General features: G+C 45.8%; 1 protein-coding gene across 1 annotated transcript in view; it reads right to left on the minus strand.

Annotated features, from left to right (window-relative positions):
• Positions 1-18,833, minus strand: part of LOC149310141 (neurobeachin-like protein 2) — a 79,832-nt gene extending 60,999 nt beyond the window's left edge. The window contains exon 1 of the mRNA XM_089534027.1: positions 18,616-18,833. Coding sequence (XP_089390153.1) covers positions 18,616-18,666 — 51 coding nt within the window. The 5' untranslated portion in view covers positions 18,667-18,833. The remainder of the gene's footprint in view (positions 1-18,615) is intronic.
• Between the last annotated feature and the right edge of the window lie 1,269 nt (positions 18,834-20,102).

Genomic DNA, 20,102 nt, shown 5'->3' on the forward strand with positions numbered 1-20,102 from the left:
CAGAGGAGGTTGGCCATGGCCATCCTCCGAGGCTAAGAGAGTGTAACTTGGCTGAGCTGGGAATCGAACCCTGGTCTCCAGAGACGCAGCTCAACATTCAAACCGCTATGCCACACTGGCTCTCAATAGCTGCCTACCCCTTTTCAAAAACAACACAGAAATCTTTGAGTGTGTAATTGTGTATTTATCCACCGACTCAGCCGGCCTCGGACAATGGACAATTGTCCACCTGCCCAAAGGGTGAGCTGCTCCAGTTCCCTCTCTGGGTCCTGCCCCACTCCTCTCGCTCTCTCTTTTTGGGAAAAGCTTTCCATCTGCAAAGCTGGCAACTGAACACATCTAGCAAAACTGTTTAAAACTGCTAAACATCCTACTTGCTGCCCATAATGCTGCAGGAAGTCTGTATCATTTCTAAATCCCAAGAGCAGAGCTTAGAAAATTATTTCCCTTGGACTACGACTCCCAGAATCCCCCAGCCTGCATGGCCAACTAAAATTTCAAAGATTCCCCAGGCAGCATGGCCAGTAGCATGGCCAGCATCGTGGTTGGGGGAGTTCTCCATTTTAAGAAGCAAGAAGAGGGCAATGCTATACTATTGAGGTATTGGCATGTATACTCCATAGTTTTGCACTTTACACATATTCAAGGTTTTTAGAAGTTTTAGAAGTGATCTTCTGAACAGTCCAGAAGACCCAGCAAAGAATGCCCAAAAGATTTTGTGTGGGTTTTTTGGGCTATGTGGCCATGTTCTAGTAGAATTTATTAAACTCTTCTGGAACATGGCCACATAGCCCAAAAACCCACAAAAAACTATGGATGCCGGCCATGAAAGCTTTCGACTTCACAATGCCCAAAAGAGTCTTTCACATTTTGTGCCCAGCTCCAATATGCATCTGTTTATACCCCATAATGAAGTCTCCCATCTTCACTGTTGCACCAGACCAGGCAGCCAGTGATCCTGGAATGAACATGATGGCAATCAAGGAACCAATCCTATTTGGCTATAAGGTGATATCACAGAAGGCAAATGAAACTGACCACTTGCCCTCCCTCTCAATGGGTGATTTTGTTGCCCACTAGTACTGTAAGGCTCCACTTAGAATCATGGAGTTGGAAGAGACTCCAAGGGCCATGCAGTCCAACCCCATTCTGCCATGCAGGAACTCTCAATCAAAACATCCCTGACAGATGGCCATCCAGCCTCTGTTTAAAATCAGGCTCCAAAGTAGGAGACTCCACCATTCTCTGAGGGACTTTGTTCCACTGTTGAACAGCTCCTCCTAATGTTGAGATGGAATCTCCATTGCTCCGGGTCCTATTCTCTAGAGCAGCAGGAAACAAGTTTGCTCCCTCCTCCATATGACACCCCTCCAAATACTTAAGCATATCATCTCTTAACTGTCTCTTCTCCAGGCTAAATATACCCAGCTCCCTAAGCTTCTCCTCATAGGGCTTTATGGTTACCAGACCCTTCACCATTTTGGCTGCCCTCCTCTGGACATGCTCTAGGTTGTCAACATCCTTTTTGAACTGTTGTGCCCAGGACTGGACACAGTATTTCAGGGGTACATTAGTGGTGGGCTATTCTTCCATTCTAATACAGCACTAACTGTGCATAGTGTTTGTACAGCTCACTGAAGCAGAGTGTGGATGAAGAAATGTACCTGAACTTAAATCCCCATCATCCCCACTGCAAATGAGCAACAGCTGTGTGGCACCGGGTTGGGAAGAGGAATAATTTGCTTGGTTGCCTCAACAACAAGGCCACGCTCTGACTTCTCCGGCACCATGCCAGCCACTTTTGCATCCTCATGCAAAGGCATACAAAAATGTCAAAGGAGCGGAGTGTTTTTACATAGAAGGCTCTCTAAAAGTCCTTCTCTGCTCTCCGCTACAGTTAAGTTGAATGCAGAATGTCACTTTCAAAAATGATTCATTTCTGATCACTTATTAAAAGGTACAGGTTGAGTCTCTCTGATCAGCAATTTCAAAATCTGAAATACTCCAAAATCTAACATTGTCCGCATGGGTCCAGATGGTGACAACTTATGGTGACCCTATGAATTTAATAGGGTTTTCTTAGGCAAGAATTACTGGTGGTTTTGCTAGTTCTTTCCTCTGACGTAGAGCCTATAGTCTTCCTTGGCAGAATCCCATCCAAATACTAACCAGGGTAAACCCTGCTTTGCTTCCAAGATCAGATGTGATCTGTTTCCCTTATCATTTGTTAATGATGACAATTATTGATGCTGCTGTAGCAAGTTGATTAAATTACCCCAAATCTCCAGAAAATGCCACTGATTGTAACATGTGAAAGCAGTTAATAATGTTACAACAAAATGATTTAACACTAAAACCCAGTGCATTACTTAAACATTACTTGGTATCTGCTGGGGATTTGTTCCAGAACCCCCAAGGACACCAAAATCTGTGGATGGTCAAGTATCATTAAATACAATGCTGTAGTAATATTGCGATTCTTATATAAAATGGCAAAAATGAAGGTTTCCTTTTTAGAATGTATATATTTTTTGAAAATTTTCAAGCTCTGGATGCTTGAATACATGGACAAAGAACCTATGTATACAGAGGGGTGGCTGCATTTTAGCCTTGCATTACCAAAGTGATATCGTGGCATAGTGGTTTAAGCATTGAACTACAACTCTGGAGAGCAGTATTCAATTCCCCACTTGACCATAAAACTTACTGGGTGTCCTTGGGAAAGTCACAGTCTCTCAGCCTCAGGGGAAGGCAATGGCAAACCTCCTTCAAAGAAATCTTGTCAAGAAAACCCTGTGACAGCCTTAGGGTCGCCATAAGTCCGACAGCACAGAACATCACCAAAACACCATTACTTGGAAAGCATCACATCCCAGGTCTGCCAATAACATTCTTGCTCCACTGCCAAACTCCAACAGGATGTAATGCTCCCCACCAAAAACTTGGTACTGAGAGTTTGGGAGGCAGGAGATGAATTACCAAACAACCCACTCAAGGATCTAGGAATCAATTCCAGCTCATCTGCAGGCCTGCCAGGTGACTTTGGACACCTTGCTTCCTCTCGGCCTTGGCTCCCCTTCTGTTGAAAGAGGAATTACGCCCCAAATCCCAAGATTGTTTGCAAGGCGAAAGAGAGACCCTGCAAACATTTTCATGAAGAATGGGTGTTTGTTCTGCACAATAAATAACCCATCTAAGCCATAGTGATATTTTTTTTAAGTTATGCATGCCAAACATATTTGAAGCTGTCCATTTTAGGGAATGTCTTCACCTGCAAGAACCTGTGTATTTTGAAGACATGTTGGAGGAGTCCCATTTCTCCCACTTAAGGAAGCAGTCATGGAGTAGATAAGTGGGTTGTTATCATGGGCAACTCAGAAGTTTGAAAGGCTTTGTAGCAAGGCAGATTCCTAGGAACATAAAGCTGGAAAGGGCCACAACGGGCCACCTAGCCCAACCCACGGCCATGTAGGAATACACAATCACAACTAAATACACAATACACAACAGAGAAGCTGGAGCATGTCTATAAGAGGGTAACCAAAATGGTGAAAAGTCTGGAAACCATGCCTTATGAGGAGAGACTCAGGGGGCTGAGTATGTTCAGCCTGGAGAAGAGAAGGTTAAGAGGTGATATGATAGCCCTGCATAAGTATCTGAAGGGGTGTCATCTTGAGGAGGGAGCAAGCTTGTTTTCTGCTACTCCAGAGAATAAGACAATGGATGCAAACTACAGGAAAAGCAATTCCAGCTAAACATTAGGAGGAACATCCTGACAGTAAGAGCTGTTCAATAGTAGAAGATGCTACTTCGGAGTGTGGTGCAGTCTCCTTCGAGGCTTTTTTGTTATTGTTTGTTTTGACAATATGTCCTTTGCAGTTTTTCAAACAGAGGCTGGATGGCCATCTGTCAGAGGAACTTTGATTGTGTATTCCTGCATGGCAGAATGGAGTGGACTGTGTGGCCCTTAGGATCTCTTCCAATTCTATGATTCTTAATAAAGAACTCCTGAAAGATGGCCATTGACCCTCTTTTTAAAGGCTTCCAAAGGTGAGTCCACCATCCTCCAAAGCAAACCATTCCACTGCTGAATGGCTCTTACTGTTTGGAAGTTCTTCCTTTCATTCAGGTCAATGGTTCCCAAATTTTGGGCCTCCAGATGTTTTGGACTTCAGCTCCCAGAATCGCTGACTGTTGGCCAAGCCAGTTGGTACTGCTGGGCATTGAAGTCCAAATTGCTTGGAGGAACAAAGTTTGGGAATCACTGATTTAATCTCTTGTCTTGTAATTTCCAACTACCAGTCTGTGTCCTAGCCTCTGGGGCAGCAGAAAATAAGCTCATTCCATCTTCTACATGACATTCATAAGATATAATACATCCTCAAAACAGTTTGAGTCAGTTTAGTCTGGTGTAATTAGTGGACTGAGCATTGAACTATGACCATGGAGACCACGTTTCAAATCCCCGCTCGGCTATGGGCAAGTCACACTCTCTCAGCCCCAGAGGAAAGCAAAGGCAAATCTCCTCTCAACAAATCCTGCCAAGAAAGACCTTAGGGCAGTGATTTCCAAATGTTGGTCCTCCAGGTGTTTTAGACTTTGGCTCCCAGAATCCCAGACCACTGGCCAAGGTGGCTGAGGCTTCTGGGAGCTGAACTCCAAAACACCTGGAGGGCCACAGTTTGGGAATCATTGCTTTACGGTCACCATAAGCCAAAAACAACTTGAAGGCACACAACAAAAACAACAACCAGTTTAAAAGGCTGGTTTGAAAAGACAAATCTTCACATTCTTCCTTAATTAAAGGAGCAATAGTTGGAACTGATCACAGCTCGGAAAGGAGAGCATTTCATAATATGGAGAGAACACAGGAAAAACCTCTCCCCAGTATCTCTGTCAGACTGGCCTTTGCAGGCAATGGTTCTCTCACGAATTATCCTCTTCAAATGTTCTAAAGAGGTGTTTTTGAAGAACTCTCAAGGTATCCTTGAAATCCCATGCTCAAGAGGGCCTCTCCTGAAGCTATAAACACCTGGATAATTCAAAAGAAATTCAAGCCTGAACTCCCAAAGTGGTTTGAATGTGGTTTGCAACTCTGAAGATCAGGGTTCAAATCTCCGTTCAGCCTTGCAAACCCAGTGGATGATCTTGGGGCAAATCACACTCTCTCAGCCTCAGGAAAACACAATGACAAACCTCCTCTGAATAATTTTTTCCAAGATAACCCTAGAATATGAGTCAACTGTAAGAGACATCACAACAATGACAACAAATAGTACCATGGCCATACCATGTGATGGCACAACTATATATTTATTTAAGAGATTTATATCCCGCTTTTCTCCCCAAATGGGATTCATTAATATGGAAGGCAGTAGGAAAAGCAGAAGACTGCTTTCAGATGGATTGACTCAGTTAAGGAAGCCATGGCTGCCCTGAGTTTGCAAGAGATGAAGATGTTTATTAACAAGAACAGGGTCTCTCTGAGGTCTTTCAGTCTTGGGGTAACTAGTTTATTTTATTGAAAGTATTCCTGTGTTGTCTCCCTGCCCAAATAAAACCCAATTAAAACAATACAGAGAGGAAAGCATTTTAAAAACACAGGGAAACAATCTTTAAAACAGGGGTTCCCAACCTGGGGTGCCCACAAGCCCAAGGGGTGCAAGAGGGTTTGTCTCCTTGGTTGGCATGAGCAATCACTCATCTTTTTCTGAATAAATTATAATCTAACTATAGTTTTTTGTGGGTTTTTTGGGCTCAAAGAGTTTATTCCTGACGTTTCGCCAGCAGCTGTGGCTTTGGCATCTTCAGAGATTTCTCTCTGAAAAACCCTCAAAAAACTATGGATGCCAGCCATGAAAGCCTTTGGCTTTATAATCTAACTGTTCAATTGAGATTTGCATTTTAAGCAATGAGTTAAAAGCTTTCATTTAAAATTCAATTTGTCCACCCACAGCATTGTTTGTGGCTCAAAAATTATAAAGTCTTCACCTGCAAATGTGATTATTATTTTTGTGGAGGAGTGTGAACATTAATTAAACATTTCCTAGGGGTGTGAGGCAGAGAAAAGGTTGGGAATCACTGCTTTAAAAACTCTTACAAGCAGCCCTAAATACAATCCTAGAATCCAGTTCTGAAGCAGTTAAAACACCAATGTCAAACACTGAACGCCATGAAGAACAGCTGGAAGCTTAAAAGAGATGAAGCCAACCTAAATTCCTTAGGCAGGGAGTTGCACAACTGAGGTGCTGCTACAGAGAAAGCCCTGTTAGGTGCATCCAGCAACCTAACTTCACGAGGATTTGGGATATGCAACAGGGCCTCCTCTGAAAATCTCACATTTCTGGCAGGCTCAGAGGCAAGGATATCCTGGCCCCAAATCATTTAAAGCTTTGTAGGTCAACACCAGCACTTTGAAATGAGCTCACAAGCAAATTGAAGCCAATGCAACTCTTGCAAGACCAGTGTTGTATGGCCACTGTCTAAAACCCATACCAGACACTAGTCTGGCTACTGCATTTTGAACTAGTTATAACTTCTGGACACTTTTCAAGGGCAGCCCCATGCAGAACGCATTACAGTACTGTCAGCCCTCCATATCCACAGATTCTTTCATTATAATGCAACCATCCATGGCTTGAAGATATTCACATATATATACACACACACACACACACACACACACACATATATATATATCTCAAAATCAAGCCTTGATTTTGCCATTTTATATAAGAGACACCATTTTAATGTGCCATTGTATGTAATGTCACTTGAGCATCCACAGATTTTGGTATCTATGGAGGGTCCTGGAACCAAACCTCAGCAGATACCAAGGGTCCACTGTAGTTTACACACCAAAATTGATGAGATAGTAGATAATAACAATAACTTTGTTATGTTCCTTCATTTCTGATTCATGGAGAACCCAAGGTGACCCTAACGCAAATCATTTAATTTCCTGGGCAGGATTTGCTCAGAGAGGGTTTGCCATTGCCCTTCTCTGAAGCTGAGAAAGTGCGTCTTACCCAAGATCACCCACTGGGTTTGCATGGCCAAGTGAGGATTTGAACCCTGTTCTCCAACAATCCTCAAACCACTAGACCACGCTAACTCTAAGTGACAACAATATACATTCTTAACCAGACATCAATATGCATTCTTAACAACTTAGATAGCCAGGACTGAAGCCATTTAGGGTTTTAAAGATTAAAACCAACATTCTGGATCTAGCTTGGGAAACAACTGGAAATAGTCCTTCCTCTGCAGGATCCGGCTCTCCAGCCTATCCCACAAGACACTAAAACAAACAGAGGTAGAAAACATGAGCTTTGTAGGGCGTTCAAAACCCCAAGGTCCACCAGCTAAAGCCAAACACTTGTGGGAAGAGCTAATTGCTTGCTGCACCTTATAAAGTAAAACATCAATGCAATCTAGAGGTCCCAATGCTATTGGTCATAGATTTTACTTTTAGGACTACAACTCCCAGAATTCCCCAGCCAGCAGATTCTTCCACCCATGCTGGCTGGGGGATTCTGGGAGATGCACTCAAAATTTTATTCTCGTAATCTCTGGACCACCTGTATATAACTCCCATATTACCTTGAACACACTTGAGCTCATCTGATTTCAGAAGCTAAGGGGGGCCATCCAGGTAGTTAATACCTGAATGGGAGACTAGAAGGGAAGATGGGGGACACAGGATTATCCAGGATTCCAAATTACAAAATATTACAAGAAACAAAACTTTTTTCATGGGTGGCTGAAATACTGACTCTTTTCCAATGGTTCACTGTACAGAACCTTTGTTATGTGTATAAGGTGTACATGAAACATAAAAGGAATTTTGTGTTCCACTTGGATCTTATCTCCTAGGTATGTCATTGTATATATGAAAATAACAGGTGTTGCAAAATCCAAAGCACCTCTGGTCCCAAGCATTTTGGTGAAGGGAGACTTAATCTGTATTTGGGGCCCTGCAATGAACTGCAAGAATACCAGAGAACATATTTTCATAAGAAAATGAGCACTTGAATTAATCTTTTTTTAAAAAGTAACAACAACAATAACATATTGTAGCAAGATAAATTTTGGCTTGCTGCAAAAGAAGAATTGTACTCCCAAGGAATAATGGGGAACGGTACCAAACCAAATTAGAGGTGTGTTTACTTGCCACCATGCGGTGAGCAGAACGGCAGAAATCTGGATTACTCCCATTGCCAGATCTGCCTACCTCCACCATCTTTCCAAACATTTTCCTGCCCAAAAAGGAATAAGTAAACATGGCCTTATATGGCAGTGCCATACTCACACAACCCACACACCACACACCATCGGCCATATGTACCAGACTACCTTTGCTTTAACCCACCTGTCGATCTAAATCACTATCAACTACCACCTGTATATCATTAGTTCTTTAAGTGAGTGAGTGTCCTTGCATGACTGGCGATTCCTTTCATTTCTAAATGAAAACCATTTGGAACTTGCATTTTGTTCTTGGAACTGTTATATAGTTGGCCCTCCACATTTGCAGCTTTGATTTTTGCAGGTCTGGTCATTTGTGGTTTTGATTAAGGAATCTCTTAAGTCCTCCAGCACAACTCTGCAGGACATTGGCCATAGAGTTGTGCTGGAGAACCTAGAAGTTCCTAGGGAAAACACTTCTCTAAACATCTGTAGGTCCTCCAGCATGATTATATTGTCAACCTGTGGCAGATGCTGTCCACAGAGTATAGCTCCAGGAGGGGGGGGGAAGACCAGCCAGTCAGGAGGCGGTTGTGTTGCTCCTGAGCTAATCTTTACCAAGAAAAAATCTAGCATGCTTATAAGCAGCAATGTTAATAATTCTTTAAAGCCATGGCTGGTCAGTTACTAACTCCACAAACAGACAGCCCTCACTTCCCAGCACCATGTCAACCCCTGTCAAAGGACTATCCTCTCTGCGTGCTTGCTTTCCAGCATTTTAACTGTTTGCAATCTGGCATCCCATCCAGAACCCAGTTTTTTAATCATTGTCTTCCAAAGGGAAACACTGCCTTCTTACAAGGTTTTGTTGGGGCATTCTGACACGAGCAAAAATGCATTCTGCAAACCACAAAGCACAAGAAAGGTCCATTTCATGGACTACAACTCTCAGAATCCCTCCAGCCAATATAGCCACCGTTGAGAAATTCAGCAAAAGAGGTGAATACATCACTGGATTTTGGGACGTTCAACTGATGCTCTTGGCTTGAACATTTCAATGGGAGCCCAGAATTCTTATCTGGGTCTTCAATGCCCTCATTTTGTTTCCCCATACTATATCCCTCCACTCATTTTTTTATTATTTTATTTGCAAAATCGTTTAAGATTTTCTTCATCTCTTTTCACATTAAAACAAAACCGGAGGGATGTACTACAGCGGCAGCACCCGACCCAGGAAAATACAATAAACCAATCAATAATGAAACAGTGATAGGGCAATAAAATATTTTATTAAAATCACCAGGGATAACTGCCATGGTTAATGACCGGGAAACTGTCTGGGCAAATGAACGAGTCTTTAATGGAGACGGAAACATCCTACGCCGAAAAGCTGCCTGACCTCAATGGTGAGGAAATTTTGCACAATGGAGATTCCCTGTGTGCAGAAAACCAGAAAAACAACCCTTTCCCAAGAAGTAGCATCCTTGCCCACCAACTAAGTCGGCTCATACTCTCAACCTGAAATGACACGGTCTAGACACAGGTATATACTGTCAGCTGCCAATCGTAAATGTGAGGTCTTAATTTCATATTAGGAGTGTGGCCAACTCAGTAAGTGAGGTTAATAGGCAGGGAGCCTGAGCGCACATGCTTTTTAAAAGGTCTCTCTGCCTATAATGCTTGTGGCTTTCTAAAGGCTCCTGCTTGCAGCTGAAAAATCGCCACCCCTATAATTATCCAAATTTCATAGAGAAACCTTTTGTCTGGCACAGTGGGCTCTTGGTGGCGATTCTGCCAGCAATACCTTTGCCACATTTGGATCCAAAAAGCAATTCCAATAAGCCTTCGCTTAATACATGACAGACGTGGGCATGCTAGCAAAACAGGTGGAACTTCACCTTCACCTGCCCTGTCCCTTCAAAACAAAACAATGTTGGATGCGGTCAGTTTATACCTCCAGCTGGCAATCGGGGGCATGGTTATTAAACACAAAAGACTGCAATGTGTGTCATCTTCCCAAAATGTGGCACGAATTATCACTGGCCTGTCTGCCCAAACTGGCATATACAGCCGGCCCGCTGTATCCATGGATTCTTTATCTATGGATTAAACCATCTACAGTAGTGATTCCCAAACTCTGGTTCTCCTGATGTTTTGGACTTCTGTTCCCAGAATTCCTGACTGTGGATTAAGCTGGCTGGGGCTTCTGGGAATTGAAGTCCAAAACCCAGAGAACCAAAATTTGGGAACCACTGATCTACTGTCTAAAATACAGAGAGAGAGAGAGAGAGAGAGAGAGAGAGAGAGAGAACAAACCTTGATTTTGGCATTTTATATATGGGACATCATTTTACTATGCCACTGTGGACTTCAGCATCCAGAGATTTTGGTACTCATATATTCACTATTCCATCTGCCCACTTAGATGTCTGGCCACCAAAATGGAAAACACAAGAAAAGTGAAGGCTGGTGAAAGAAAGAAAAATTATCATAATTGGATCCATTTTGGAAGAAGGCTTCATGTGGCCTCTAGAAGGTCCAATATGTTTTTGTTTACTAATGCAAGGCTTTTCTGATGTGGTTGTTTCACTTCGCACACGCATATTGTTTGTGTCAAATAAAAAGTTTGCTGAACCATGTTGAACTGCTCTTCCTTTTTTGTGGTGCAGGAACCTATCCTTTCCATGTCATTTCTGACTCTGGGACCAACTTTTCTGTTAAAGAAGTCATGCCCAAGAACATTACCTCCCTCATTACATGATAGACACCTGTAATAGTTTAAAATAATATGACACAAAACCATTGAAGATGGTCACAGACCAACCATATATCAGCAGCAGATATTATATCTTAAATTTTGCCATCAATAAAAATAGGGATGAGATAAGAAAAGGATGGGGGCAGCATGACCCCATTCTTGATCTCTGTTTTCAATACATTAAAAACTGTCTTCTTCCTTTAACATTGGTTTTATCTTGTATTAGAACAAAAAGGAAGCGGATGGTGTGGAGGCACAGCAAACTGCGGTATCTTATTTTTTAAGACATTTTACACACACACACACACACACACACACACACACATATATCTGGAGGCGCTCAATTCAGGCAAGCTTGTTTATTTCCCTTAATTAGCTTTATTAGTATGCTACAAGCCAAAGCTACTTCCTCCTTGCCCCAGGAACAGCAACAAAAAGAGGAATTTTCCCTCTGCTCCTGCAGTTCCCGAAAAATGAAAACAAAGATCTTGTTGTGGATGGCAAAGTTTGCCTAGCGGAAGGAGGTTGGCCAAAATAAAAGAGGGTTCGGTGGAGGGGGAGAGAGGCTGCGGACCTGCCCTATTGGCTAGCCCTCTAAATGAGGGATTGTTGAGGGCAGGCAACACAATCCTTGTGGGCTGTGACATGAAAATGTTTGGCTCCTCTCCTCACTGAGTCCATAGGGGAGATCGCATTCTTGGGGAGAAAAGCAACCCAGAGTCCAAAGCACTGATCCATCCAAATGACCACAGACAAGTGGCACTGCCTGCAGAGAGCCTAAGATGGCAATTGCCAAATTTCATAGAATTGAAAAATCATGGTGTTGAAATAGACCCCAAACGCCATCCAGTCTAACACCCTTCTGCCATACAAGAAGACAAAATCAAAACACCCCCGACAGATGTGGACAGTGGACATAACACTAAGTTCCAAGGATGGAGACTCCACAATTTGCGACAACTAAGCCTGTGTCTTTAGTACAGGTTGAATCTCCCTTATACAAAATACTTAGAACCGGAAGTGTTTGGGATTTTTATTTTAAAAAAACATTATTATTATTATTATTATTATTTGGATTTTGGAATATGAGCATATACAGTGGTCCCTCGGTATCTGCTGGGGTTTGGTTCCAGAACCTGCCATGGATACCAAAATCTGTGAATGCTCAAGTCCCATTAAATTCAATGGATAGTAAGATGGTGACCCTTGTATAAAACTGCAAAATTAAGGTTTGCTTTTGGAAATGTATACTTTTTAAAAAGTATTTTCAAGCCGAGGATGCTTGAATTTGTGGATTACAAATCCGTGGATACAGAGAGCCAATGGTACGTAACGAAATATCTTGCAGATCATCAGATGGGACCCAAGTCAATGACTATTAGCTATAACTGCCTCTGAGACCAGCAGAAACAGGTGAACATCTCTCCCCCATCAAACCTCACATGGAGACAGTGCAGAGTCATTTCCATTCCACCGTCTTTTTGATATAACTTGTTTTAACAAAATGATTAGTTAATTTTATTGTAATTTATTGTTATGCATTGCATATTTTCTTGGGTTGAAATCCCACCTCGATCCACCTGGGAAAGGCCAGAAAATATAAATAAAAATTTTTATTACATGAGTAAATAAATAATACCACTCACTGCTGCAAACAACAGCACAATGGTAAATGCTGAAGTTTATGAAAAAGTCGCCAGAAGGGCCCCCAAAGCCACTCACTTTGGGTAATGTTGACAGTATACAGCAGCAGCAGCAACAAAGGCCACCTCTCTCCCCTGCCACAGCTCTCATATCATTTGGCTGAAAGTGATTTGGAAACAGGAAAAAGAGAGGAACCTAGTCCCACCTGGCAGGGAGACAGTACAGGGACAAGAGAAAGGATGATGTAGTGGTTTGATTGTTGGACTAGGACCCTGGGAGACTAGGGTTGAATCCTGGCTTGGAAACCCACTGGCCAAGTCATACTCTCTCAGCCTCAGAGGATGGTAATGGCAAGCCCCCTCTGAAGAAACCTGTCAAGAAAACCCCATAATAGGGATATGCCTTTGGATCACCGTAAGCTGGAAATGACTTGAAGGCACACAACAACCACAGTGGATGTGTAGTTCTTGTGTGCCCCTTTACCTGAGAGTATGTCCCACTGGATCCAGAGTAACCAACACCTTACTTAGGCAGCATCTGCACTGCAGAAATAATGCAGTTTGACACTGCTTTGACATGGTGATGACAAACCCACTCTGAAGAACCTTGTCAAGAAAACCCCATGATAGGTTCTCCTTGAGGGTCACCAAAAGTTGGAAAGAAACAACATGAAGGCACACAATAACAAAGGGAGGGAAACCATTCTCTCTCTTGAGTCTCTCATTCATCTGGTCAGTATACACCAAAGCCAACTTGACAGCAAACAGTAACACAATCTCACCATCACAGAGGAAACTTCAGTGGAAAGGCAGAAGCCAACTCACCAGAAGCATGCAGTGGTCTCCTCTTCCAGCAGATTTGACCAGAAAAAGTTGCAGACACAGTGACCATATGCAAGAGGCTGAATCTGTCATAAATCCATGTCAAGCTTAAATCCAGACAAGATGACCATTCCTTTAGACTAGGGTCACTGCGCAACCAATCCAAAGCTTAGTTATGTTAATGAATACACAGAATGGGACGGAAACCACCAGCTTGCTCCAAGCCTTTGCAAACAGAACTTATCAAAAATCCAGCAAACAGCAATACCTTTACGAGATCAACCAAAATGCACACTACAGAGGATGCAAAGGGGGTCTTTTTTAGCTGTGCTTCTGATTAATTTGTTGCAATCTGCCTTGAGTCCTTTGCTAGAAGGTAGCATAGAAAAGAAATAAACAAGTACATAACCCTCCTAAACTCCTTCATTCCCTCTCAGCTCATAATTCAGGTCGTTTTCTGCCTAAAATGGCTCACAAATTGTGCAAAGACATGGGTACAAAACACAATGCAGAAATAATCCAGTTTGAGACCGCTTTAACTGCCCTTGCTCAGTGCTAGGGAATGCTGGGAATTGTAGTTTATTCTGGCACCAGTGTTCTCAATGTCTCACAAAATTATAGTTCCCAGGATTCCCAAGCATTGAGCCAGAGCAGTTAAAGCGGTCTCAAACTGGGTTATTTCTGCAGTGTGTCTTGGACCATAGTGTTTTGTCTTGTTTAAAATCTTGTCCGTTGCCTTGCATCCCATTATTGTTAGAAAGGAAGGATAAATGGAAATATTAATAAATGAAAATAATAGATATAAATGAATAAGGAGGAGGAGGATGAAGAGGTGGTGGTGGTCTTCCGTCCCCCCACAACAACCCCCCAATAGTTTCTTGTGGGTTTTTGGGGCTATGCGGCCAGGTTCTAGAAGAGTTTGTGGCCATGTCTAGAAGATATGGCCACATAGACCGATAAACCCACAAAAACTATGGATGCCGGTCATGAAAACCTTCGACTTCACAACCAGTTGAAATTGGGCATTAGTGCAGCGCAAATTGGAGAGGGGCAAAAATGCCCTCCACAGTCATCCAGCTTTGCTGGATTTGTTCTTCACATGCATACCTTTTCCTGTAGTTCAAGTTCAAGACAGAGCTCTCCTTTCCACCCATATTGTGCACAACTTTCTTTCCCCTCATTTTTATCTTACCAACAACCCTACAAGGCGGGTCAGAGGATATGTGATTAGGCACCTTTCTTGACATGTTGGGACTACAAGCCCCATTACCTCAAGTCATAATGCCAGGCTACCTGGAGATATGGGACTTACATTCCAGGTCAGGGAAAGGCTGGTGGTTGTGATAGCAGAATCATTAGCCCCAATGGGCTATGTGCGGTTTGACCATTGGACTATGACTCTGGAGACCAGGGTTTGAATGCCAGCTCAGACATGGAAACCCACTGGGTGACCTTGGGCAAGTCACACTCTCTCAGCCTCAGGGGAAGGCAGCGGCAAACCTCCCTCTGAAGAAACCTGCCAAGAAAACCCCATGATAGGTTCACCACAGGGTTGACTTGAAGGAACATAACATGAACACACATGGTCACCATAAGTCAAAAACGTAGTCACACATCAACAACAGTCAGCTGTCAGTCCTCCCCTCCTCTTTTCAGCCAGAGGTTCACACAACTTGTGGGAGCTGGGCCCTTGCTCCCTGGGAAGCAGCGCACTGCCCTTGCTTGGCCACGTGCAAAACAGGATTTCCTAGGTACACGCCACACCTTTGCTCAGTTCCGTCCAAACGTCTCCAGGCTATTGTGTTTTGATTCCCATTCCTAACCCAAGGATCAAGAGGGTTTTTTTTTTCCTTGCATGGAAGCAAAAGGACAGAAAAAGGCAAGGAACAAAAGCATGTCAAAAAGGCAGTGCCAACATTTAGCAAGCAGAGAGAGAGAGAGATTGAGAGAGGAGGAGGAGGAGGACTAGGAAGTGTTACAACAGCTGCTACACACCCCTTTCCCACCCCACGCCATAACTCCCTAGCCGGCTACTTCTCCATAGCTCCCTAGCCAGGTGGGGGAGAAAAGAAGGGGGAAAGCCACACTTACTAAGCCCTGTCCTCCTAGGTTCACCCCCCAAACACTTTGCAAACAAACCAAGAACAAAAGCAGCCACCAAAAGAGCCAAACTGCATCGGTTTCCAAAACATAACAGGGAATAAACTGGAGTCAATTGCAAAAAGGGTGACCTGAAGGTCATCAGGTCCAGCTCCCTTCGAGACGCCCCACGCCTGAGATTGCCACCCAGAGATCTCCCTACACAAACCCACACATTCCACATTACGACAGCGGCCAGACAAGCTGGCAATGTGCAGTGCTTTTCAGCATCGGTCCAGAGGGAAAGGAGAGAAGCAAGCTCTCCCTGGCCACCATGTTTCCACTCAGGTTATGATAACGCCACTCCGACATCATGGAAAAAAGTGACCTCCCCAGGATCATCTCTGCTGACAAGAAACAAAACCTCTAGCAACCGAAGACAAACATTAAGATCTCCCAGGCTCCAAAGGAGATCCAGTGAAGCCAGGTGGAGAAACAGGAGGGGAAGGGTTTTCATTAGGGCCATCTTGGGGAGGAGGGAGCAGAGGAAACAGGTGATGGGGAAGGAGTAGCTACAAGGCAGAGCCGCAGGTGCTCATTTCTGAAAGAAAGGCAACCCTGACTCTCCTCCAAAAAGGCGCATTCCTCACAGAATGAGGAAACCCAAAGGAAATAAAGGACATCTGTGTGAAAGCCATTTCCAGAGCACTAGGCCACCGAGGAGCACCTGGAAAAGGGGGGGGGGGGGGAAGGGGGGGCTGGTCAGGTTTTTAACTGGTTTGGATTTTATTGATAGTTTAATCAGCCGTTTCACTTCTATATCAAGTGTCAGCATTTTCTGCTGCATTTGTTTTAACATTTCTAACCTGCATTAACAGGGGGAATGGTGGGATACTATTAGTATTATTTGTAGTTTCAACTATGTGCAGGGAGGGCCCCACACATAAACCTTGGCTGCATCCACACTGGAGAAATAACCCGGTTTGGCACCGGTTTAACTGCCCTGGCTCAAGGCTATGGAATTCTGGGAGTTGGAGTTTGTTGTGGGGCCCAAACTGGGTTATTTCTCCAGTGTGGATGCAGCCCTGGATCCCGGGAGATCCCAGGTTTTATTGGGATCTTTCCCTCCAACTCATTCTTACCTGTTTATTTGCATATTTTTCAGTACATATTGTATATTTTTATTTAGATCTGTATAGTCTGTATCTAAGCTGTGCATGTTTAGGCTATTCATACGTATCTATATTGTATTGTGGGATACTGAACATTTTATATGTGTGTGTGTCATTGCTTGTATTACTATGTTGTGAGTATTTTGACATGGCCCTGTTCAATAAACATCCCGACTCAGGGAAGAAGGGCTGCAGCCTGAAGCCACTTTGATTTTCCAGACCATAATCCAGGCAAGCAGATGAAACCCACATCTAGAGCAATGGGCAAGTTGTGTCAGAGTTGTGGGTTAAATGTTATTGTTCAGTTACATTTCTATTATCCCTCTGCTGTAAGCCGCCAGATTCCCAGTGATTGGGTGGCATAGGAATAAATCCTATTATTATTATTATTATTATTATTTCAAACGTCAGTGTCAGGTGGCTTTGTAAGCTGCCTTGGTTTTCACTTTGGTAAGCTGCCTGGAGTCCTGAAGTAGGAAAGGGGCAGGCGGCTCTTCTTCTTCCTCACAAGAACCACAAACCACTGAACTGAGTAATATGAATGCGCGCCGTGCAGACTGTTTGGGTTGAAATTAATAAAAATGAACCTATGGGAGAGATTGCAGACACAGCCGAAAGGCAGAAAGGATTACTACTGCTCCTCTACTACTACCTGAGGAAGTAGGCTCAATACAGTTCACATCATGCTACCAAGGTCTTTGTTTCAGTGAAGTCTCAAAGGTGCTACAAGATCCCTTTGCGTATTGCTATTGTTCTTCTCCAGGTCCCCTTGAGGGGAGTAGGTCTCCTCACAGATCTTGATATCCCATTTGTTTAATCTATTTAGAGCTAGACCTGGCCATTTTGATCTGGGGGGGCATCCACTTCTGCCCCCTGCAAAGCTCCAGGGAACAGGGTTTGCAGCCAGAGTCAGGTGTATTCATTTTTGGCGGAGGGAGAGAAAGAAGCTGCAGAGGCTTTCCTAGAAGAGATGAGCAAACAGGGCCCTTTTTGGCGATGCAGCAGCAGGGCCTTCCTCTTGAGGAGAGGGGCCCCTCCATTTTGGGGGGGCACTCCTTGCTCTCTCTGGTGAAAGGCCAGAGTGAGAAAGAAGAGCAATGGCCCGACTGGCCAAGGAGGGGCCCCAAAGGGCAAAGGAAAGGGGGGCTGTGCAGGTAAGTCAGGCAAACCCCAAAATGAGGGGTCTCCTTGCCCCTTCCTTCCCTTCTGAGGGGAAGAGCAGGGAAAGCCCGGGGGGGCTGGGGGGAGAAAGGCAACTGGGGAGAGGCGCCCTCCAAAGAGGGAAGGGAAAAGGGGGTGCCGCTGGCTCCCCAAAGGACAGTTCTGAGGGCTGAGGAGAAAGGAGCCTTTCCGGGGGGGTTGGTGGGGGTCACCCCACAAAAAGGTGGTTAAAATAAAAGGGAAAGCTGTTATCCCCCCCAAAAAAAGGGGCTGGCCAGGTGCGACGGCTGAAGAGAAGGAAGCCTTTCGATGGGTCAGTGGGGGGGGGTCGCCCCCCAAAAAGGGAGGGAAAGGGGGAGGGTGGGGTGGGGTTGGCCCCCAAAAGGGGGGCTCTTATCTCCCCAAAGGGCGGCCAGAAGCCCTTCCAGGCGGCTCACATGGGGCTGCCCCCCAAAAGGCGGCGAAAGTGGGGGGCTGTTCCCCCCAAAAGACCCGGCGGAGGCTGAGGGGAAGCCCTTCTTCCCGGGGGGGGGGTCGGTGGTGAAAAGGGGGCCCTGTTCCCTCCCCAAAGGCATGGCGAGGGGCCCCCAAAACGAGAGAGGAAAAGGGGGCAGCTGTCATCTCCCCAAAGGGCTGAGGAGGAGGAGAGGCCCTAGTTCCGGGGGGATCGGTCGCTGGGGACGAGGAGTCCTTTCAGGGGCGTCAGTGGGGCTGCCCCCCAAAAGCCGGTCGGGGGAGGCAACAGGTGGTGCCCCGAGGGAGCCCCCGAAGAGGGCGAGGGGAAGGGGCTGACCTTGGCGAAGTAGAGCATCCAGAGCTCGTAGAGGCGCTCCTTGGAAGCCATGGCGCCCGGCCTCCTCCTTCCCCGGTTCACTCGCGGGCTCCCGGGGCCGCAGCCATGGCCTCCTCTTCCTCCTCCTTCTCCTTCTCCTTCTCCTTCATGGCGGGAAGGAAAGAAAGGAAGGAAGAAAGAGCGGAGGAACGGTCGGGCGAGGCGCGCGCTCCGGGGAACTTTCCTGGGCGCTTGGAGGCCGGTGCCGCCGCCGCCGCCGCCGGCTCCGCTGGGGGCTCCTCCTCCTCCTCCTCCTGCTCCTCCTTCCTTGGCGGGGAGGGGACTCCGCTCCCGCCGCCGCCGCCGCCGCCGCCGCACCTGCTGAGGCCCAGGCGAGGGAGCCGCCTCCTCCTCCTCCTGCTGCTCTTTCTCCGTTGGGGCAGCAAGAGGCCTTGAGGGGCGCCAAGGGAGCAGGGTCCCATCTGGGCCCCGATCCTGGCGCCGGAGGAGGAGGAGGAGGAGGCCCCAAGGCCCCCTCTCAGCTTGGCCAAGCTGCCTCTTCTGGGGGCCCCGAGGAGGCTGAGAGAGTGTGGCCCGGACCAAGAGGCAGCCAGGGAAGGGCAGCGGGCGAGGCTCTGTTCCCAAGGGCCCAGCTGGGAAGAAGTCTCTGGGAGGCCCTCTCCAAATGGGGAGCCCCTGCCTTTCCCCTTGGCCTAGAGCTCCTCCAGCTTCCTGCCTGCTGGGCTTCCAGGGCTGAGAAGGGATTCGAACCCAGGGCTCCAGAGTTGGAGTCCGTCCGACACGCGCTGCATCTGAGGAAGCAGACGGCCGCCTAGGAAGAAGAAAGCTCAGGCCTTCACTCAGGCTCAAAGGGGCCGCAAGAGCTCTCTCTCTCTCTCTCTCTCTCTCTCCAGACTGGACAGCCTCCATCCCACTTTGGGACTAGGCCTACATGGGCAGCCTTACTCTTGGCCAAGGGCACTATATTACTTCAAAGGAAGGCCCTTTTAACTGCCATCCACTTTATGGGACTTGCCTCTGAGTAAAGGGGGCAGTGCCACTACAAGAGGGCATCGAGGCTGCAGAAATCATGCCACTTTGGCACCACTTGAGGGGCATACTATGGCATGCGAGGACTTGCAGTTTTGCAAGGCTTGTTTGCTGGAAGAGTCAGGTGCCTCCAGATCCCAGGATTTGGAAGGACAACAGAAGCACAGGGCAGTTGAAGTGGGGTCACCCTGCATGACCTCCGCAGCAGAGATGCACCCAAGTGCAATGCTTCCTTCCGGGAATCAAAGGAGAAACGCTTCAAAAAGCCCATCCGCACTGCAGAAATAATCTGGTTTGACACCGCTTGAACTGCCAAGGCTAAATGCTATGGCATTCTGGGAATTGTAGTTTGTTGTAGCACCAGAGCTGCATCTGCACTGCTGAAATGATCCAGTCTGATGCCCCTTCAGTGCTACAGAATGTTTGGAACTATAGTGTTGTGAGACATCTAGCCTTCC

This window comes from Sceloporus occidentalis, unplaced genomic scaffold (genome assembly GCF_023333645.1).
Source record: "Sceloporus occidentalis isolate IW3139 unplaced genomic scaffold, rSceOcc1.0.p SCAF_7, whole genome shotgun sequence".
NCBI classification, from domain to species: domain Eukaryota; kingdom Metazoa; phylum Chordata; class Lepidosauria; order Squamata; family Phrynosomatidae; genus Sceloporus; species Sceloporus occidentalis.